Source organism: Mobula hypostoma, chromosome 13 (genome assembly GCF_963921235.1).
Source record: "Mobula hypostoma chromosome 13, sMobHyp1.1, whole genome shotgun sequence".
Lineage (NCBI taxonomy): Eukaryota > Metazoa > Chordata > Chondrichthyes > Myliobatiformes > Myliobatidae > Mobula > Mobula hypostoma.
Window position 1 is genome coordinate 89,706,626 of NC_086109.1, and position 22,801 is coordinate 89,729,426.

Sequence of the window (22,801 nt, forward strand, 5' to 3'; positions counted from 1 at the left end):
TCGCACACCATGAAGCCACTGTATCTTCATGTGGATAGCTTACTTTTGTAGGCATTCGTTAGTCTCATGAGACCATGGATTTGCGCCTTGGAAGGTTTCCAGGGCACAGGCCTGGGCAAGGTTGTATGGAAGACCAGCAGTTGCAAGTCTCCCCTCTCCACGCCACCGATGTTGTCCAAGGGAAGGGCATTAGGACCCATACAGCTTGACACCGGTGTCATCGCAGAGTAATGTGTGGTTAAGTGCCTTGCTCAAGGACACAACACGCTGCCTCAGCCAAGACTCGAACTAGTGACCTTCAAATCACTAGACGAATGCCTTAACCACTTGGCCATGTGCCAACACTATGCTTACTATGTCTTGCTAGAGATGTAAACCTGGCATCTCTCCTCAGTCTGGCATGTTGAATCCATCTGGGTAGCCTCCAACCTGATGGAATACGTGGTGTGCCAGTCAGTGGCCTCCCTCCACTGCCACGGTGAGGCCACAATCAGGTTGGAGGAGCAACACCTTTTATTCTGTCCGGCTAGCCTCCAACCTGATGGCACGGACATCGATTTCTTGATCTTCCGGTAATTGCCCCCACTCCCACTTCGCCATCCCCCATTCCTACTTCCTTCTCTCACATTATCTGTTTACCTGTCCTACACCTTCCTCTTCCCTTTCTTCTGTGGTCTTCTGTCCCCTCCTATCAGACTCCCCCTTCTCCAGCCTTTCATCTCTTTCACCAATTGACTTCCCAGCTGTTTACTTCACCCCTCCTTCCCCCTCCCGGTTTCACCCATCACCTTGCCCTAACGTCTCATCCTTCTTTCTCCGTTCCTGATGAAGAGTCTCGGCCTGAAACATTGACTGTTCACTCTTTTCCACAGATGCTGCCTGGCCTGCTGGGTTCCTCCAGCATTTTGTGTGTGTGTTGCTCAGATTTCCGGCATCAAACCCACATCTATAATATTGGACTCTTGCTCTCTCAGTCTAGCTTATCATAGGCCTTGCACTTGATTTGTGTGCCAGCACATCACTTCCTCCATAATCTCAACACCTTATTCAGCATTCTGTTATTATCTTCCTTTTGTACCAAGTCGTTGTAGTTCTGTCTGGTGCGGTCTGTGTGGATAACAGCTTTTCACTGTACCTCAGTTCATGTGACAACAATAAACTATTAACCCTGTGATGTCCAGAAGCTGCTTATAAAAATCCTCCAACCCTCAACACCAGTCACCAACCCCTGCAACCTCACCATGCTGCGGGAAAAATATTTATTACAGTACATGGGATCGCACTGTTTCTTTGATCCTGGCCGAAGACCTTGCTTTCATGTTTTGACTGAATAGGAGGGGAATCCCAGTCTCCTCAGTCTTTCCTTACATGAGACGATATACATAGAGGAGGTATAAGGGAGGCGCTGCACAATGTAGCGGTTAGCACAACGCTTTACAGTACCGGTTCACAGCGCTGCCTGTAAGGAGCTTGTACAGTCTCCCTGTGATCGTGTGAGCTTCCTCTGGGTGCTCCGGTTTCCCCCCACAGATGTACCAGTGGGTAGGGGTAGGTAAATTGTCCCATGATTAGGCGAGGGTTAAATCAGAGGATTGCTAGTTGGCCCAATATGAAGGGCCGGAAGGCCTTATCCCACGCTGGATATCAATAAATAAATAAAAAGAGCTCAAGGCCTGACACCAGGCAAATGTCCTCTTCCTCAGTGTCAACGAATCAAAGGAGATGGTTATCGACTTCAGGAGAACTTGTACCACTCACACCCCTTTTTATATCGGTGGCACAGCAGTGGAAACTGCGAGCAGTTTTAAACTCCTGAAAGAGCGCATCACATAAACCTCTCATGGCCCCAGAACACATTCTACACAATCAGGAAAGTTCACCGACACCTCTACTTTCTGAGGAGGCTGAAGAAAGCTGGACTTTACACATCCATCCTCACGTCATTCTACCAATGCACAGTAGGGAGCTTCCGAACGAGCTGCATCGCTGCCTGATACAGACACTGCACTGCGGCAGATAGGAAGGCTCCAACAACAGGTAGTCATTACCAGCACCAGCCTTCCTGCCATTGAGGACATATAAAGAGATCATGAAGGATCCCACTCACTCTGCTTATTGACTGGTTGTCCTACCCCATTAGGGAGGAGGCTACGTAGCATCCACACCAGGACTACCAGACTCAAAAACAGTTACTTCCCCTAAGCAGTAAGGCTGATCAACACCTCCACCCACTAACTCGCCCCACCACACCCCCACAACCACCACTACTTTATAATTTCCTGTCCATCACCTTATGTATAGACACTCCTGTGCCTGATGTCACTTTATGGACACATAATCAATCTATGTATATAAGTTATCTTCTGTATTTATATTTATTACCATGGACTTTTTACTCTCCTCCCATCCGGTAGGTGCTACAGGAGCCTCCGCTCCCGCACCTGCAGGCACAGGAAGAGCTTCTTCCCTGAGGCTGTGACCCTGCTGAACCTCTCATCACAGCACTAAGCATCCGTATTGTACTGAATCTGTACTTTTATACTTGTCCGCTGTAGCAATTTTTTAATTCACAGTTATTTTGTAAATAACACTATTCTTTGCATTTCTGGTCAGATGCTAAATGCATTTCATTGGCTTTGTATCTGTACTCGGCACAATGACAATAAAGTTGAATCTAATCTAATCTAATCTAATTATTGCATTTTTTATTATTATTGTGTTCTTTATCTTATCCTGCTTTGCACTGGATCTGGAGTAGCAATTATTTGATTCTCCTTTACACTTGTGTATTGGAAATGACATGAAACAACCTTGAATTTGGAATGTGTAGCAGGCAAGAATGCACCACGCTGGATTTGATACTTTATCTTCTGGAAGGATGTCAATGAGATTTTCTGGGGATCTGTCAAACCCAGCCTGAGATTGACAGATCTGTCGTCAGGGAGGATAAAGGGATACAGATGAAATGGAGCTCAGACCCCTCATGAGCTTACTGAATTTCAGAATGAGCTTGAAGGTTTCAATGGCCTGCTCCCACACCTATAAGCTCCTTCTTTTCATCTCTGGGTTAATGAGGAACATTGAGTAGAAGTGAACAACAGGAATTCTGCAGATGCTGGAAATTCAAGCAACACACATAAAAGTTGCTGGTGAACGCAGCAGGCCAGGCAGCATCTTTAGGAAGAGGTGCAGTCGACGTTTCAGGCTGAGACCCTTCGTCAGGACTAACTGAAGGAAGAGTAGAAGTGAATCTCTTTATTTTTAAACAGTGACCAATAGCTCTCAATCTCCCTGTTGAAGGAAACATCCACTCCACATCCACACTGACAAAGCCTGCCAGGATCTTGCATGCTTCAGTCATGCCTCCTGAACTCCAACAGATGGAATCTTAGCCTGTCCAACCTTTCGTCATAAGTCCGTTCAGAGAAGCTTTTCTGAATTGCTTCCAACATTCTCCTATCCCTCTTTAAATGAGGAGACCAATACTGTACACAGTTCTCCAGATGTGGTATCATCAATGTCCTCAATATAAATGAAGCATAAACTTTCTACTTTACTACTCAATTCCCCAAGCAAGAAGCCATAACATGCAGCTGCCTTTCTGAACTACACTCAGTAGCCACTTTATTGGGTACAGCAGTTACCTAATAAAGTGGCCACTGGGTGTATTTTATATGTTTGTGGTCTTCTGCAGCTGTAGCCCGCCCACTGCAAGGTTAGACATATAGTGCATACGGAAATGCTCTTCTGTGCACTGCTGTTGTAACGTGTGGTTATCTGAGTTACTGTCACCTTCCTGACAGCTTGAACCAGAAAGACATTCTCCTCTAACCCTCATTAACAAAGCATTTTCATCTGCAGAACTGCCACTCAGTAGATTTTTTTTTGTTTATCTCACCATTTTCTATAAAATCCTGAGACTATTATGCATGAAAATCCCAGAAGTTCAACAGTTTCTGAGATACTCAAACCACCCCATCTAGCACCAACAATCATTCCACGGTCAAAGTCACTTACATCACATTTCTTCCCCATTCTGATATTTGGTCTGAGTGACAACTGAAACTTTTGGCCATGCCTGCATGCTTTTATGCGTTGAGATGCTGCCACATGATTGGCTGATTAGATATTTGCATTAACGAGCAGATGTACAGGTGTACCTAATCAAGTGGCCACTGAGCGTATTTGTTGTTCTTGCATCTTCATTGTTAGCCAATTGTTCACTGAAACTCCCGACCCTCTCTGCATTCCAGGGTTCAGTAGTTCCTCATCCTTAAATTAATACGTTTATTTTAACTCTGAAAGTAATTAGTTATGCATGAATTTAATTGGTCTCTCTGCACTGGGTCTGCCTGTAGCATAGCGGCTAATGCAGTGCTTCACGGTACCAGCTGCAGGATCAGGGTTCGATTGGTACCACTGTCTGTCTCCCCGTGACATTGTGGGTGTCCTTCAGGAGCCTCGGTTTCCTACCACGTTCCAAAGACGTACAATTCAGGTTAGGGAGTTGTGACCATGCTGTGTTGCCACTGAAAGCGTCGTGATACTTATGGGAAACTCACTGATTTAATTTGATGCAAACAATGTACTTACTTTAGAAATTACCTAGGGTTATCCATAGCCCTCTATTTTTCTAAGCTCTATGTAGCTATCCAGGAGTTTCTTAAAAGTTCCTATTGTATCTGCCTCCACCACCGTCATCAGCAGCCCATTCCACGCACTCACCATTCTCTGCGTAAAAAACTTACCCCCGACATCCCCTCTGTACCTACTTCCAAGCACCTTAAAACTGTGCTTTCTCGTGTTAGCTATTTCAGCCCTGGGAAAAAGCCTCTGACTATCCACACGATCAATGTCTCTCATCATCTTGTACACCTCTATCAGGTCATCTCTCATCCTCCGTCGCTCCAAGGGGAAAAGGCCAAGTTCACTCAACCTATTCTCATAAGGCATGCTCCCCAGTCCAGGCAACATCTTTGTAAATTTCCTCTGCACCCTTTCTATGGTTTCCACATCCTTCCTGTAGTGAGGCGACCAGAACTGATCACAGTACTCCGAGTGGGGTCTGACCAGGGTCATATATAGCTGTAACATCACCTCTCAGCTCTTAAACTCAATCCCACAGTTGATAAAGGTCAATGCACTGTATGCCTTCTTAACCACATAGCCAACCTGCGCAGCTGCTCTGAGTGTCCTATGGACTCGGACCCCAAGATCCCTCTGATCCTCCACACTGCCTCCACTCTGCCATATGATGGCAGAATAATATTATATTCTGCCATCATATTTGACCTACCAAAATGAACCACCTCACACTTAACTGATTTGAACTCCATCTGCCACCTCTTAGCCCAGCTTTGCATCCTATCAATGTCCCGCTGTAAACTCTGACAGCCCTCCATACTATCCACAACACTGCCAACCTTTGTATCATCAGCAAATTTACTAACCCATCCCTCCACTTCCTCATCTAGGTTATTTATAAAAACCATGAAGAGAGGGGGTCCCAGAACAGATCCCTGAGACGCACCACTGGTCACCAAACTCCATGCAGAATATGACCCATCTACATCCACTCTTTGCATTCTGTGGGCAAGCCAATTCTGGATCCAAAAGGCAATGTCCCTTTGGATTCCATGCCTCCTTACTTTCTCAATAAGCCTTGCATGGGGTACCTTACCAACTGCCTTGCTGAAATCCACATGCACTACATCTACTGCTCTTCCTTCATCAACGTGTTTAGTCACATCCTCAAAAAATTCAATCAGACTCGTAAGGCACGACCTGCCTTTGATGAAGCCATGCTGACTATTCCTAATCATATTATGCCTCTCCAAATGTTCATAAGTCCTGCCTCTCAGGATCTTTTCCATCAACTTACCAGTCTATAATTTCTTGGGCTATCTCTACTCCCTTTCTTGAATAATGGAACATCTGCAACCCTCTAATCCTCTGGAACCTCTCCCATCCCCATTGATGATGCAAAGATCATTGCCAGAGACTCAGCAATCTCCTCCCTCGCATCCCACAGTAGCCTGGGGTCCATCTCATCTGGTCCCGGAGACTTATCCAACTTGATGCTTTCCAAAAGCTCCAGCACATCCTCTTTCTTAATGTCTAACATTCTCTTTCTTGATGTCTTTCTCCATCAACCCTTTAGTCTTCCACCTATCACCTTCCAGCTTCTTACTGCATCTCCCCTCCCCCACCCAGCCACCTTCCCCCTCACCTGGTCTCACCTATCACCTGCCAGCTTGTACTCCTTCCCCTCCCCATTATTCTGCTTTGTGCCCCTACCTTTCAAAATCTCAGCCTGAAACACTGACTGTTTAGCCTCCTCTATAGATGCTGCCTCACCTGTTGTGTTCCTCCAGTATTTAGTGTGCGTGTTGCTCTGGATTTCCAGCATCTTCAGAATCTCTTGTGTTTACTAATTTCTTCCACATAACTGCTGTCTTTTCTTCACCCCCCCACCCCCTGCCTCGACACTTCCATTGACTTGATGGTCATGAGATGGGGTGCGGGCCCCTTCATACCTCGCCGAGCAGATGTGCGCTGCTGTGTCTCTAGACATCTCGACAGACAAGCGAGCTTCGGTCTGCGGCTGACCTCAGCATGCCTGGTGGAGACGTGAAAGCATTCGGTAAACAATACCAGCATCCTTTTTTATTGGTACATTCCACAAAGTTGTTCCTTTAGTAATGGAAAGAGAACGTTCCTTTTCCTTACCCAGTAAGCTGGGTTCTGCTAAACGTACTGAAGCAGTTCCTCAACCTCGGATTACGCCCAGCTGTTGCTCTCTGGCTCACACCTTTTTTTTGCAGTGCGTTCTCTTCCCTTCATCTTCTGTAAATTGCCCAGCCTAATTACTGCTGCAGCTTTGATAAGAGATTGCACATTGACCAGAAATCCCTTAAACTGATTTCATGCAAAAGTCTGCCAAAAATAAATTATTTGTGCATCACAGATGGTAGACAAAGTTTATATCATTTCCAAATGTTCTATTATTTAAGCGGAGCTGCAACTAGTACAGTAACAAATCCATATTGGCCCACGAACACACTGTAGTTCCTGTTTTCAGCTTTAAATTATTTCTAACACCAGGGGGAGCTACTGTTGACCTCTGGAACCTCAAAGCATCTAAATAAGGCCCTTGGCTTCCAAAGGGTCCTGAATGATTTTGTTGTGTCCCAAAATAAATCACACAAGTTGTTAAGTACTTTTGACGTGCGGTCTCTGAAATGGACTATTATCTCTGCAATTTAGAAAAGTGAGAAGTGATCTTCTGAAGTACAATAAATTCTTAGGGGCTTGATGGATTAGGTGATGAGAGGTTGCTGCCCTGACTGTGGATACTCAAATTAACGTCATGGATTAGGATGAAATGAGGAGCTATTTCTCCCCTAAGAAGTTGTGAAGCTTTAGAATTATCAATTAATAATATTGGAGATTGAGTAATGCTGACACTGAGGGTAGATTTTTAGTCCTGATGGAGATGAAGGTGTTTCATTGGTTCATTGACGACCTTACTGAATGGAGTAGACTCAAGTGGTGAAAAGAAATTTGGAATTTTCTGTCAAAGTGTGATAGAAGTATGGAGTTGTTGTGGTACAGGAGGAGGTACTAGAATGATTCCGGGAATGAGAGGGTTAACATATGAGGAACATTTGTCCGCTCTTGGACTGTATTCCTTGGAGTTTAGAAGAATGAGGGGAGACCTCATAGAAACATTTCGAATGTTAAAAGGCATGGACAGAGTGGATGTGGCAAAGTTGTTTCCCATGATGGGGGAGTCTAGTACGAGAGGGCATGACTTAAGGATTGAAGGGCGCCCATTCAGAACAGAAATGCGAAGAAATTTTTTTAGTTAGAGGGTGGTGAATCTATGGAATTTGTTGCCACGGGCAGCAGTGGAGGCCAAGTCATTGGTGTATTTAAGGCAGAGATTGATAGGTATCTGAGTAGCCAGGGCATCAAAGGTTATGGTGAGAAGGCGGGGGAGTGGGACTAAATAGGAGAATGGATCAGCTCATGATAAAATGGCGGAGCAGACTCAATGGTCCGAATGGCCGACTTCTGCTCCTTTGTCTTATGGTCTTATGGAGATGGAGGCACCATGATTGTGTAGTGATTAGTGTAAGGCTTTGCAGTTCCAGCAGTCAGAGATCAGAGGTCAAGTACCACCACTATCTGTAAGGAATTTGTACATTGTCCCTATGACCATGTGGGTTTCCTCTGGCTGTTCCAGTTTCTTCCCACGTTCCAAAGACTTAATGTTAGGATTAGTAAGTTATGAGCATGCTATGTTGGCATGGGAAGCATGGTGGCACTTGTGGTTTGCCCCCAGAACAATCCTCTGATTGTGTTGGTCATTGAAGCAAGTGACGAATTTCACCGCGTGCTTCAATGTTTCGATGGACATGTGATAAATAAAACTAATCCTTAGAGATCATTGAGCCAGCTGGTGGCGTAGTGGCATCAGCACTGGACTTCGGAGCGAAGGCTCCCGAGATCGAATCCAGCCGGCTCCGTTGCGCGCTTTCCATCAGTGCTGGGTTGAGCGTCAAGCTAGTAACTCAGCCTCGTAAAAATAAGAAAGCCTGCTAAAAAAACGGCGTCCTGATGACTCTACTTGGAGTTAAGGGCTTCTTTCTTAGAGATCATTTGCCCTATGATCAGCAGAAGTAGGCCCATGATGGCAATCTCATTATTTTCCCAATGATTCCTCTTCAAGTGCCTTCTGATTGATTCTATGCCTCCAGCTCCCTAAAATGGTGAATTACTCCATATTATACCTGTCTCTCTTAATATTTACATAATGTAAGCCACCTGACTGCTAATTCCTGCATAGGATGCTCCATATGATGCCATGACATGTAGATAGGGTGGTAAAGAGAGCTTTTGGCATATTGACCTTCATAAATCAAAGTGCTGAGTATAAGAGTTGGGAAGCTATATTGAAGTTATATTGGTGAGGGCTAATCTGGAGTATTCTATGCAGTCCTCGTCACCTACTGTACCCACAGGAAAGGTTTCAATAAGGTTGAATGAGTTCTGATGAAGAGTCTTGGCCGGAGATGTCGACTGTTTACTCTTCTCCATAGATGTTGCCTGGCCAGCTGAGTTCCTCCAGCATTTTGTGTGTGTTGCTTGAAAGAATGCAGATAAAATTGACACAGATGTTGCTGAGGTCCTGAGTTATATGGAAAGGTTGACTAGGAGTGTAGGAGAATGAGGAGAGATTTGATAGAGGTATAAAAGTTATGAGGGGTATAGATAGGGTAAATGCAAACAGGCTTTTTCCACTGAGTTTGAGTGAGGCTAGAACCAGAGGTCATGGATTAAGTGTGAAAGGTGAAATGTTTAAGAGGAAAATGAGGGAGATCTTCTTCACTCAGAGAGTAAAGAGAGTGTGTAACAAGCTGCCAGCATAAGTGGTGAACCAGGTTTGTTCTGAACGATTAAGAGAAGTTTGGGTAAGTGCATGGATGGGAGGGTTATGGAGGGCTATGGTCAATGTGCAGGTCAATGAGACTTGGCAGAATAAGAGTTCGACGTGGACTAGATACACTGAAGGGCCTGTTTCTGAGCTGCAGCTTTCTATGATTCTATAACCATGATAAAATTAATTTATGTTTAGAGCTATTGGTTGATGAATTAAGACTGGGTACGACAGAGGGAGGCTTCCCAAAGTCTTCTCCAAGGAAGCCCCAGTGTCTTTCACGCTGAGTTCAAAGGCAGCGTCTATAGAAGGAAATCATGGATAGTCAATATTATCGGTTGAGACCCTTCCTCTGTACTGAAAGATAAAATAGATTTTTAAAGAGAGAGAGGTGAGCTTTATTTGTCAAATGAACGTCAAAATATACAGGAAAGTGCATCTTTTTGTGTCAAATCAAATCAGCGAGGATTGTGCTGGGGGTAGGTGTAAGTGTCATTCCTACACCCAATAACCCTAACCGTACACCTTTGGAATGTAGGAGTTTACCTGAGCACCCGGAGGAAACCCACACATTCACGGGGAGAACATACAAACTGAACAGACAGCAGCAGGAACCGAACGCCAATCTTACTGCTGAGCTAACCATTATACTGCCGTTAACGATGGAGGGAAGACAATTGGTGTAAGTAGGTGGGGAAAGGGTGGATCTGCACTGTAATAGTGAGTCTCATTCATTTATATAGTGCTCATTACAAAGCCCAGAAGGTCTTTCTATCAATGATTTACCTTTCATACTTCCTAAGCAGGGTGAAGATACGCCTCTACCAAAGGAGGTGTAAAGCACTTTTTCACTCCACTGGCCTGCAGGTCACCTTTGGGCAAGGTGTAGCACCTGTTTAGCCCCATGATCAGGGTCACATAAAGCCATGGGAGCAGGTGGTGGATGGTCGTATGAGCAGCCGGTGCACGTCACAAGTCCTGGTGATGTGACCACTGACGCCAGGCAGACAATCTCTGGAGCGTATTGATAATGGCTGGGGTCACCCGTCTTGTAAAGACACTGCCCAGAAGAAGGCAATGGCAAACCACTTCTATAGAAAAGTTTGCTAAGGACAATCATGGTCACAGAAAGACCATGATCGCCCACAACATACAACATGGCACATAACGAACAAGCAAACATTCTAAGCTCTGGGACCAGCCATACATTTTCTGTATTTTATACATATGCATGCAGTTTTGCCGGAGAAATCTGTAAATTTGACCACCACAGGCTTCTGTAAACAGCAATGCTGGAAACTATTTAATGCAGTTTGCTGAGAGGTAAACATTGTTCAGCTTTCCAGGAAAAGATATCACGCAATTCTTTGAACGAGTGCCAGTGGTTCCATTGCTCCCACCTGACAGAGTCCTCATTTAACCTCTCATCCAAAATTGCTGCAGCGAGACCCCAATATTCACAGGTTTCAAAGGTACATTTAGTGTCAGAGAAATGTATACAATATGCATCCTGAAATTCTTTTTCTTTGCAACCATCCACAAAAACAGAATGAATGACAGTTAAATATTAGAACCCCAAAGGCCCCGCCGCTCCCCCCTCCCATGCGTAAGCAGCAGTGAAGTAATGATCCCCCTCCCCCACTGGCAAAAAAAGCATCAGCGCATCCCTCCACCGAGCACTCAAGCATGCAGCAAAGCATCAGTAAAGACACAGACTTGCAGTACCCCAAATACTACTCGTTCACCCAGTAATTTGACATACCACAGGCTCTCTCTCTCCTTGAAAAGGGAAAAAAAGAGGTGTCTCCATTTCACAGCGAGAGGGGAGACATAACAAACAACTCACTGATTTACGATGTTAAATGTTCATTACATTGCTTTTTCCGAGCTCTGTGTCCAAAGAACTCGGGTCTCTGGGCACACAGCCAACAGCCAGGTCGTTGCTTTCAATCTTCCATCTCCCATGACACACCGATTTCCTGCAGAGGCACTGACCTCATGCCCACCCACCTCCAGAACCACGAAATCTCGAAACTCCAAAGGCGTGTTAATCTTCTAGGCCGTGTCCTTGGTATATCGAATAACAGCCAGTCGTGAGACCCCAAGAGCAGGTCCCATTCCCGTAAAGAACTGAAGTCAGCATGTACCTCCAGGTCAGGGTCTTCAAAAGAATCCAGATAGGGAAAAATAGAGATATTATAGATCGAAATAGAGCTGTTCCAAAAATGAAAGCAAAGGAGTCGCCAGGAGGCGCCATTGTCTCCTAAACTCCACCATCTTTGGGACTATGGTAATGCCAAACTAGAAGATTAGACTGTTGGATGTTGTGCTGAAATAATTAAGCTAATAGCACCTCCTTTCTGCCTCTTAAACATCTCTCTAGTATCTCCCACCACCACCTTCCCTGTAAAAAATACCTTGACCTGTATATCAAAAAAACACTGAGAACATGAGTTATAAAGAGTCTTCGAAAACGAGACTGGAGATTGTGGAATTGGTTCAGAGTTGAGGGGAGTGAACTTATTGACACCGGCTCTGAGCTTGATAGTTGAAGGAGAACAAATGATTCCTGAATCTGGTGTGGGACCTAAGGCTCCTGTACCTCCTGCCTGATGAGAGTAGTGAGAAGAGGGTATGTCTGGATGAAGGGGGACTTTGATGATGGTTGCTGCTTTCTTGTGGCAGAGCCCTATTCACCGGTGTGATAGACTGGGCTGTATCCACCACTGTAAACATGAGGAAGTCCAGAGATACTGCCTGGCCTGCTGAGTGCCTCCAGCATTTTGTGTGCACTGCTTTGTATTGACTATTTTCTGTAGCTTTTCCCAACTGTGAGCATTGGTGTTTCCATACCAGGCCATGATGTAACCATTTAGGATACTCTTCCGCATGCACCTTAGAAGTTTGTCAAAGTTTTTGGTGACATGACGAATCTAGACAAGATTCTAAGAAAGCAGAGAAACTATTTCTGTGGTGAATATTACATGCCAACATCACCGAATTATATATCTTACAATTCTACATTGGCTGGCTGTTTTCTGGGCAAAGTGGTACCAGCATTTGCAGTAACTACTGATACTTTAATGGATTGCGTCAAGTCAGTAGGTGGGAAAGCATGAGTCAGAAATTCCTCTGGGCAAAGAGCAAGGGAAAGTACTTCATAGGACTGTTTTTATTAAAACATCTAAATATTTGTAAACTCAATGCTAATAAAATTACTTTATTGAATCTTATCCCATCTTCTTTTACCGTGCTTCTAAGATGCTCACGTAGACAGCCATCTGTAGATGCATGCATCATGCATCAGTTTCAACAACAACTTGCATTTATGAAGCAACTATAACTTGGGATTTATCAGAAGTACCATAGCGGGAAAAGGGAGAAGCAAAAGGAAGCAGCCGACGGCCAGCTGAGAGGAGCAACTGGAAGACTGGTCAGGGACGTTGGCCGAGAAGGATGGTCAGAGAGGTTGGCCAACTGGAAGAATGGTCAGAGAGGTTGGCCAAGAAGGCTTTTCAACCTTTAGAACAAAAGAAGAAGAAGCATGTCTAGCCCACTAGGCTCAAGGATAGCTTCGCACCACTGTTGTTAGATGATTAAATAGCTCCCTTGTGCAATAAGATGGACTCTTGACGTGACATTCTACAGAACTGTGCAAAAGTCTTTGGCACATATAGATAGCTAGGGTGCCTAAGACTTTTGCACAGTCCTGTATTTGTCAGCGTGGAGCAAAGAGCGAGTTTGTAAATCTGGCAGGAGCAAAAGAAGTTGGGAATAGTGAGGATGGAGCACAGTGGGAGGGGTGTGGGACAGGTGACGGAGAAGGAGTGCCGGTGGGATGGTGCAGGTGCAGACACACCCAACCCTGAGACACCAGGCAAGGTCATTTGATTCCAAACAATTGGTTTATTGATCATTACAAAAAGCCTCTCTGGTGCTTCCTGCTCCCTCCTCACTCCCTTCCCCTTTTCCCAACCATGATTCCCCTCTCCCTGTTCCATTCCTACTCTCAGTCCCCAAAAGAGTTCCATATAAGATTCAGGTTTATCGTCACTCACATATGTCATGAAATTCCTTTTTCTTTGTGGTAGCAGTACAGTGAAATACATAAAATTACTACAGTACTGTGCAAAAGTCTTAGGCACCCTAGCTATATATATGTAGCTAAGACTTTTCAAAGTTCAAATTAAAACTTATTATCAGAGTACATACAAGTCACCACATACAACCGAGATTCTTTTTCTGCAGATATACTTAGCAAATCTGTAGAACAGTAACTGTAAATAGGATCAATGGACAACAAATTGTGCAAAGCAAATATAAATAAATAGCAATCGATAACGAACATGAAATAACAAGATAAAGAGTGCTTAAAGTGAGACCATCAGTCGTGGAACACCAGAAATAGAATGAGTGTAGTTATCCTCTTTTGTTCAAGAGCCTGATGGTTGAGGGGTAGTAACTGTTCTTGAACCTGGTGGTGTGAGTCCTGAGACACTTGTACCTTCTACGTGATGGCAGCAGCGAGAAAAGAGTATGGCCTGGGTGGTGAGGATCTTTGATGATGGATGCTCCTTTTTTACACTAACATTTCATGCACTGAATGGTTGGGAGGGCTTTAGCTGTGATATACTGGGCCAAATCTACTAACTTCTGTCGAATTTTCCACTCAAGGGCATTGGTGTTCCCATACCAGGCTGTGATGCAGCCAGTCAGCACACTTCCCACCACACATCTACAGAGGTTTATCAAAGTTTTTGATGATGTGCTGAAACACCACAGACTCCTACGGAAGCAGAGACGCTGTCCTGCTTTCTTTGCAATTACATTTATATGATGGGTCCAGGACAGGTCCCCTGAGATAGTGACATCCAGGAACTTAAAGTTACTGACCCTCGCCACCTCTGATCCCCCGATGAGTACTTGCTCATGGGCCTCTGGCTTCCCATTCCTCAACTATACAATCAGTTCCTTGGTCCTTAACACTGAGTGAGAGGTTGTTGTTATTACACCACTTGGCCAAATTTGCACAGTACTGTACCTCACTATGATCTTGCACTCTATCATTTACCTGCCCTGCACTTTCTCTATAATGATTTGATCTGTATGAACAGCATGCAGGACAAATTTTCCGCTGTATCGCAGTGCATGACAATAATAAATCAGTTCCAATTCCAATTAATAATGTGACCATCTGTTTTAGTGAAGCTTCTTCTCTTCTTCTTAAGCCCATTGCTCCTCCTGGAGTATAGGCTACTGGCAGCAGCTCCCCAGAGTCCTCAGTCCAGGACCAAAGGTTTCCCACGGCTTCTGTTTTTATCACACAACTTCATGTGTCTTCTACGCAAAGATCCTTCCTCTCCCAGAGATTTAGTCTTTGGAGCTCCTGTTGGCATGTCTGTAGCTCTGGTTTTTCACCAAATGGGGTTGCTGGTCCCAAGCCCACCCCTCCTCCTTTCACAGACGGACTTGGGGCCATCCATGGTGGAATTTTTAATGAAGCTATACAAAACTTAAGTGTTGGCCAGTGCACCAGTGGACCACTCCAGCTCTTCTTATAGACCCGTGTAGCCCGTCGCTCATGTATGAGAATATATGGGCTCAGAATAGCATCTCTTTTATAATCAGTCTACCTTGCACTAGGACACAGCACTGGCCTTGATGTTTTTGTATAGTCATATCATACTTTATTGATCCCGGGGGAAATTGGTTTTTGTTACAGTTGCACCATAAATAGTAAATAGTCATAAAACCATAAATAGCTAAATAGTAATATGTAAATTATGCCAGGAAATAAGTTCGGGACCAGCTTATTGGCTCAGGGTGTCTGACTCTCCAAGGGAGGAGTTGTAAAGTTTGATGGCCACAGGCAGGAATGACTTCCTATGACGCTCTGTGTTGCATCTCAGTGGAATGAGTCTCTGGCTGAATGTACTCCTGTGCCCACCCAATACATTATGTAGTGGATGGGAGACATTGTCCAAGGTGGCATGCAACTTGGACAGCATCCTCTTTTCAGACACCACCGTCAGAGAGTCCAGTTCCATCCCCACAACATCACTGGCCTTACAAATGAGTTTGTTGGTTCTGTTGGTGTCTGCTACCCTCAGCCTGCTGCCCCAGCGCACAACAGCAAACATGATCGCACTGGCCACCACAGACTCGTAGAACATCCTCAGCATCGTCCAACAGATGTTAAAGGACCTCAGTCTCCTCAGGAAATAGAGACGGCTCTGACCCTTCTTGTAGACAGCCTCAGTGTTCTTTGACCAGTCCAGTTTATTATCAATTCGTATCCCCAGGTATTTGTAATCCTCCACCATGAACCACTCCAGTGAAAGTTATTCTTAAAATAGTCAACCATCACTTCTCTAGTGCGAGGGGTGTGATTGACACCACTCTGAGGAACAGCAGTGCAGTTCCCTGTCCTGGTGTGATGGCTATGCCTCAACTCACATCATCACACCATTGCTTGCTCATTAAAAATTAGATCAGCTTTATTTGTCACATGTACAAATGAGTGCAGAATCAGAATCAGAACCAGTTTTATGTTCACTGTCTTACCTGGCGTGACAATTGTTGATTAAAAGTTCAAAGTTCAAAGTATATTTATTATCAAGGTACAAATATGCCACCGATTTACTGCCCTGAGATTCGTTTTCTTGCAGGCGTTCACAGGATATATAAAGAAAACCTACAGAATCAATGAAAAATTGCACACACAAACAACCAATGTGCAAAAGACAATTCCCCCCTTCCTTTCCAGTCCTGATGAAAAGTTTTCGCCCAAAACGTTCACTGTTTATTGACTTACATTGATGCTCCTGTCCTCCAGCACTTAACGTGTATTGCTTTGGACTTTCAGCTTCTGCAGAATTTCTCACTTTTATGCAAGGACACACAAAAAAACAAATTAATGCTAATAAATGATAAATATTGAGAACAGGAGTTGCAGAGTCCTTGATAGTGAGCCCATGGGTTGTGGAATCAGTTCACTGTTGGGGTGAATCCCCTCAGGTTCAAGAGCCTGATGTGCTCGATGATGGGGAGGCTTTTTCTTCTGATGGACTGCATTGCATCCACTATTTTTTGTAGGCACGTCAATTCAAGGGCATTGGTGTTTCCATATCAGGCCATGATGCAACCAGTCAGTATACTCTCCAACGCACATCTGTGGAAGTTTGTCAAAGTTTTGGATGACAAGTCGAGTTTTCACAAACTTCTTTCTGAGAAAGCATTGCTGTGCTTTCTTTGCAATAGGAATTACAAGCTGAACACAGGATTGTTGCATCCTCTGAAATCATAACGCCGAGGAATTTAAAGTGTGGCAGCAGTGCCATGGGAAAGACATAAAATTATTACAAATTACCAAGCTAGTAGAACAAACTGGAAGGAATCGTGTGGTTTATGGATTTATGGACTGTTCAGAAATCCGATGATGGAGGGAAAGAAGCTGTTCCTTGTATTTGTTTGGCACATTGAACGTTACTTTCAGGATGTCCCAAAGCACTATGGAGGCACTCAAACACTTTTGAGTATAGCCACTGTAAGAGGAGCTTGTTTGAGCCCCACAACCTTTCAAGGGCCTCCATGTGATATGTTTCCTATGGTGGGGGAGTCTAAGACCAGAGGACATGACCTCAGAATGGAGGGATGTCCATTTAGAATGCAGATGAGGAGGAATTTCTTTATCCAGAGGGTGGTGAGTCTATGGAATTCATTGCGAGAAGTGGCTGTGAAAAATCAGATTTAATGTCATCAGTATGTATCATGAACTTTGTTAACTTTGCGGCAGCAGTACTATCCAATACATGATAAATATGGCAAAAAAACAGAATTACATACTTAAGTATATATACGTATATTAAATAATGAAACTAAGATAACTAGTGCAAAAACAGAAATTTTTTTAAAAAGTAGTGATGTAGCATTCATGGGATCAATATCCGTTTCGAAATCGGATAGCAGAGTGGAAGAAGCTGTGTGCCTTCAGGCTTCTGTACCTCCTTCCTGACAGTAACAATGAGAAGTGAGCATGTCCTCGGTGGCGGGGGGCCTTGATGATGGAAGCCACTTTCCTGAGGCACTGCTCCTTGAAGATGTCTTGGATACTATGTCGACTAGCACCCACAATGGAGCTGACATTTTACAACACTCATTGGGTCATTGGTTACATTTAAGTCAGAGGTCGATAGATTCTCAATTAGGGATTTGGGGAGAAGGCAGGAGATTGGGGCTGAGAAGGAAAATGGATCAGCCATGATGAAATGGTGGAGCAGACTCAATGGGCCAAAATGGCCTAATTCTGCTCCTATATCTTATGGTCTTGTGGTCTTATGGTCTTATGGTCTTATATTGACCAGAGAATCTATTTTAGTGATATTCATTGAGGGGTAAATATTAGCCCAGACACTGAGGATCGTTAATTGATCTTCTTTATGGCGCTGTTGGTTCTTTATTTAAGATTAGTTTTATTTGTCACATTGTACGTGGAAACATTGAATCATACAGTGAAAAGCATTGCTTGCTTCAATGACCAACACAGTCCAAGACTGTGGGCAGCCCGAAATTGTCACCGTGCTTCCAGCACCAATATCTCATGCCCACAACTTACTAACCCTAACCCGTACGTCTTTGGATTGTGGGGGGGAACCTAAGCACTCACGGGAAGAACGTACAAACTCCACATAGACAGCAGTGGAATTGAACCCCACACACTGTCACTATAAGACAAGGTGCTTAAATACTACAGTGGCAATGCCTTGTCATCTACAAAAAGCGGGAACACTCAGCAATTATGAATGTTGCTGTTTCTTGTGGGTGACAAGATATTAAAGAAAAAAGAATTATTTTTAAAAATTATATATTTAAAAAGGTAATAAAGTTAGATTTTAAAGGATGGATATGGAATAAAATATGAATATAATAAATAATAATAATATAAAATAAAATAAAATATAAATACCAAAGCTAGCACTACTATGGAGAAGGTTCTTGGGAATCTGAAAGATCGGAAGGTAGATAAGTTACCTGGTGTACACCTCAGGGTTCTGAAAGAGGTGACTGAAGAGATTGTGGAGCCATTAGTAATGATTTTTTAAGAATCACTAGATTCTGGAATGGTTCCGGAAGACTAGACAATTGCAAATGTCCCCCAATTCTTCGAGAAGGGAGAGATGCAGGAGAAAGGAAACTATAGGCCAATTATTCTGACCTCAGTACTTTGGAAGATGTTGGAGCTGATTGTTAAGGATATGGTTTTGGAGGCACATGATAAAATAGGTTGCAGTCGGCATGGTTACCTCAAGGAAAAATCTTACCTAACAAATCTGTTGGAATTCTTTGAAGAAAGAACAAGAAGGATAGACAAAGGAGATTCAGTTGATGGTGTGCACTTGGATTTTCAGAAGGCCTATACAAGGTGCCACACATGAGGCTGCTTAACAAGCTATGAGCCCATGGTATTACAGGAAAGATTCTAGCATGGATAAAGCAGTGGCTGACTGGCAGGAGGCAAAGGGTGGGAATAAAGGGAGCCTCTTCTGGTTGACTGCCAGTGACTAGTGGTGTTCCACAGGGGACTGTGCTGGGAACGATACATTTTACGTTATATGTCAATGATTTGGATGATGGAATTGATGGCTTTGTTGTAAAGTTTGCAGACAGTATGAAGACAGGTGGAGGGGCAGGTAGTTATGAGGAAGTAGAGAGGCTACAGAAGGACTTAGACAGATTAAGAGAATGGGTAAAGAAGTGGCAGATGGAATACAGTGTCGGGAAGTAAATGTTCATGCCCTTTGGTAAAAGAAATGAAAAGGTTGACTATTTTCTAAATAGAGAGAAAATACAAAATCCTGATATGCAAAGGGAATTGGGAGACCTTGTGCAGGATTCCCTAAAGGTTAATTTGCAGGTTCAGTCTGTGGTGAGCAAGGCAAATGCGATGTTAGCATTCATTTCAGGAGGAAGCAAGGATGTAATGTTGGGACTTTATAAAGTATTGGTGAGGCCTCACTTGGAGTATTGTGAGTCATTTTGTGCCCCTTATCTTACTTAGCAAGGATGTGCTGAAACTGGAGAGTGTTCAAAGGAGATTCATGAAATTGTTGCACTTACAATTGTAAAATAGCATTATAAACAGTGGTTGAAATTTTCTACAGTGCAGTGCAGAAACTGAGGCGATAGAGGGAATGAGGAGATAACTAGAATGGTTAATCAGAGTAACTGCCTGGAGTAGAAACCTTTAAGATGGTGTGTAGCTCTTGTTTGGAGAAAATGAAGTTTAGCATATAATGTCAAAAACTGGGTCAAAGTCAGCAGCGTTGTGCTAGGTAGACGAGGGTGGTTCATTGTCTCAGAAGTGTTAGAAAGAAATGGTGAATGTGGGTTAAATTGAAGAGGAAGTTATCTTTGCACTACTCCTGTGTGAATACTTCACTTGTTCCTCCGACATTAGGTGTCTAGTCTGGTCCAATTGGTAGCAATTTTACACGTGTGACAAGGTAATGGATTTCAGAACCACCCAGAACTTAAATCGAAACCTAGGCTAAGGATTGAATTGCAGAGCCCGACGGGTGCTGTACTGTCTGTCAGCACCTGTACTTTGGACCTGTCCTTGTCGAGCTGTGACGTGTGGGGCTATAGACCCAGTCAGTGAGACAGGTGGGTTTAGCCGAGGTAGCTCTCTTCTGACCAGCACTAACACAGTGGGCAGAATGTTCTCCCACGGTGGTGTAAATCTACTGTGATTCTTGGAGAGCTCTATCCTTCAGACGAGTTGTTCCCATCTGCTCAGCAGAGATGTCATGGGACTATTTTGGAACTCTGCAGAGTGCCCTGGCAAAATCTTATCAAATGGTCACTAAAACAGATTGCTGGATCATTATCACATTGTTTCTAGGCACTTACTGTGGAACATTAGTCTGCATGCAAAGGGGCTTTGTTAACAAGAAAACACTTCAGAAGTTCTGAACTGTATAAAATCACATTTTCCATTGAAATAAGAAAGTGGCCCTTTTGGAAATTCATTTTTACTGCACATTTTTGTAGGGAACACTTCTCAGTCCAGTTTTGTCAGTACAATAATGCTAATGTGTTGGCATCTGAGGACTGTGTGCTTTTAACAACTTATAGCCAATGTTTATTACTTCCTTTCTGCTTTAATGATTTCCTCCAAATGGTAATGTTAGAGAGTGACTCTGAGATAGAATACAGGGAATAAAGTTAATCCCTTCAGAAAGTAAGTGCAATGCCTGGTTTCCCCTCCTCTTCATTTCTTTGACATCACAGGCTTGTTGCATTCCCTGTTAGTCCCTGTTAGTCCCAGCCTCTGGCTGATGAATGCAGACACCAAGCTCCCGTTTGGATGTGGGGAAGCCGGGTGAGAGGAGGAAACGTACGTCTGGCAGACTCCAGACTTCTTAATCCAGGAGATCGTCCTGCCTCCTTCTGCCTTCTGTGACAGTGGCTTGAAGGTGGGAGACTGGATGTGAGTGTGAGAGAGAGAGAGAGAGAGAGAGAGAGAGAGAGGGGAAAAAGAAGTCTCACAGTGACCTGTGACCAGAGCGGTAACACAGACCCTGAATATTTCTGCGCACATGGATCTGTACAGATGCACCTTTGTTGGATGGCTCTTCACTCTGCTGCCAGGTGAGAAACGGGGAGAAGTTGTGGGAAAGTTGCTTGGTGGAGAGAAGGTGACGGTCTCTCTGCAAAACCACTGTTTTATTAATGACAGATAACTGAGGAATGGGACCTATGGTTAGATGCTGTCTGACCTGCTGAGTTCTTCCAGCATTTTATGTGTGTTACTCTATGATGGGAGGAACTTGCTAGTGGATATATATTTATATATATGAGAGAGAGAAAGGGAAAGACAGAGATAGAAAGAGAGAGAAAGGGAAAGACAGAGATAGAAAGAGAGAGAAAGAGAGAGGGAGGGAGAGAGTGAGAGAGAGACAGAGACTGAGATAGAGAGAGTAGAGAGAGAGGGGGGGGGAGAGAGAGAGAGAGACACGCAAGGTTCTGATTAACTCGGTTTCCTATAGGGGAACTTAAAATAATTCAGCCAAGTTACACATTGAAGAGGAAATGAAGAAAAAGTATAAATCAACAAATAGGATTGTCTCGGAAGTTATATAACGTGAAACTTTGCATCTGTGTGTACTTTGTGTGTGTGTGTGTGTGTGTGTGTGTGTACTTTGTGTGTGTGTGTGTGTGTATGTGTGTGTGTGTGTGTGTGTGTGTGTGTGTGTACTTTGTGTGTGTGTGTGTGTGTATGTGTGTGTGTGTGTGTGTGTGTGTGTGTGTGTACTTTGTGTGTGTGTGTGTGTGTATGTGTGTGTGTGTGTGTGTGTGTGTGTATGTGTGTGTGTATGTGTGTGTGTGTGTGTGTGTATGTGTGTGTCTGTCTGTCTGTCCCTTTCTCTGTATTTATCGCTTGACAATACTCCGTTTATTTAGCAACCTTGAAGTGTTGTAGGAATTAACTTCAACAAATTAACTCATGCTGTTAGCAGGGAACACCAGAAGATGTGGTGTGTCTCCTGTCACTTTGCAGGGATTTGCATATGTGGCTACTGGAAGACGCTTCAAAGAGGCTGGATTGTGTTGATATAATGTAGGGTTTGGTTGGACCTCTTTAAAGCAACAGTCCCTTCATTTTTGCGTTTGGATTTCAAACTGATCTTGACTCATAAAACCACCACTGTTATATTTTTATTCAGGTTTCCTGTTGCTACATAAACAGTGTGTGAAACTGTAGGCTGAACACTAGCTGTATTCTTTTTGATAAAACAAGAAAAATAAGACTTGTATTTATAGAGTGGATTTGGAGAAATTGCAAAATATTTTACAGCTAAAGGAGTACATTTGAAGTGATGTCACTGTTGCTATGCAGAAAGCTTGACAATCATTTTGTGTAGGACGTAATAATGGATTGATAACTTAATCATATCATTGGAAGATAATTGATCAATGTGAACTACAAATTAATTATTGGCCAAGTCACCAATAAAACACTGCTGATCCTCTTTTGAGTTCTACTTGAGAGGGCAGACAGGATTTCAGTTTAATGCTTGCTAAACTCAGTATCTCTGACAAGGCAGCACTCTCTCTCTCTTCTGAATTGCAATAGAAGGCTGAGGTCTTGTGTTTGCCTTTGACATTACTCGGACTAAAGGTGAGATTGTCACTCTCTGAGCCACAGGTGAAGTCTCTGAGTGATAAAGCCGAATTCTAGTGTCCAGGTTGTGATCAGAAGTAATTGAGAAGTCGCTGTGGCTAGGGAAGACAACGGTGTGGGATCACTGCTTATAGTCTGAGAGCTCACCCTTTCCTGTTCACCTACACAAGAGCCAC

The 22,801-nt window shown here is 43.8% G+C and overlaps 1 protein-coding gene across 2 annotated transcripts in view; it reads left to right on the forward strand.

The window, feature by feature from the left end:
- Positions 1–20,790: 20,790 nt before the first annotated feature.
- itga11a (integrin, alpha 11a) overlaps positions 20,791–22,801 on the forward strand; it is a 215,769-nt gene continuing 213,758 nt past the window's right edge. For both annotated transcript variants that reach the window (XM_063066150.1, XM_063066151.1), the window contains exon 1: positions 20,791–21,091. In XM_063066150.1, the coding sequence (XP_062922220.1) occupies positions 21,040–21,091 (52 nt within the window). In that variant the 5' untranslated portion in view covers positions 20,791–21,039. The remainder of the gene's footprint in view (positions 21,092–22,801) is intronic.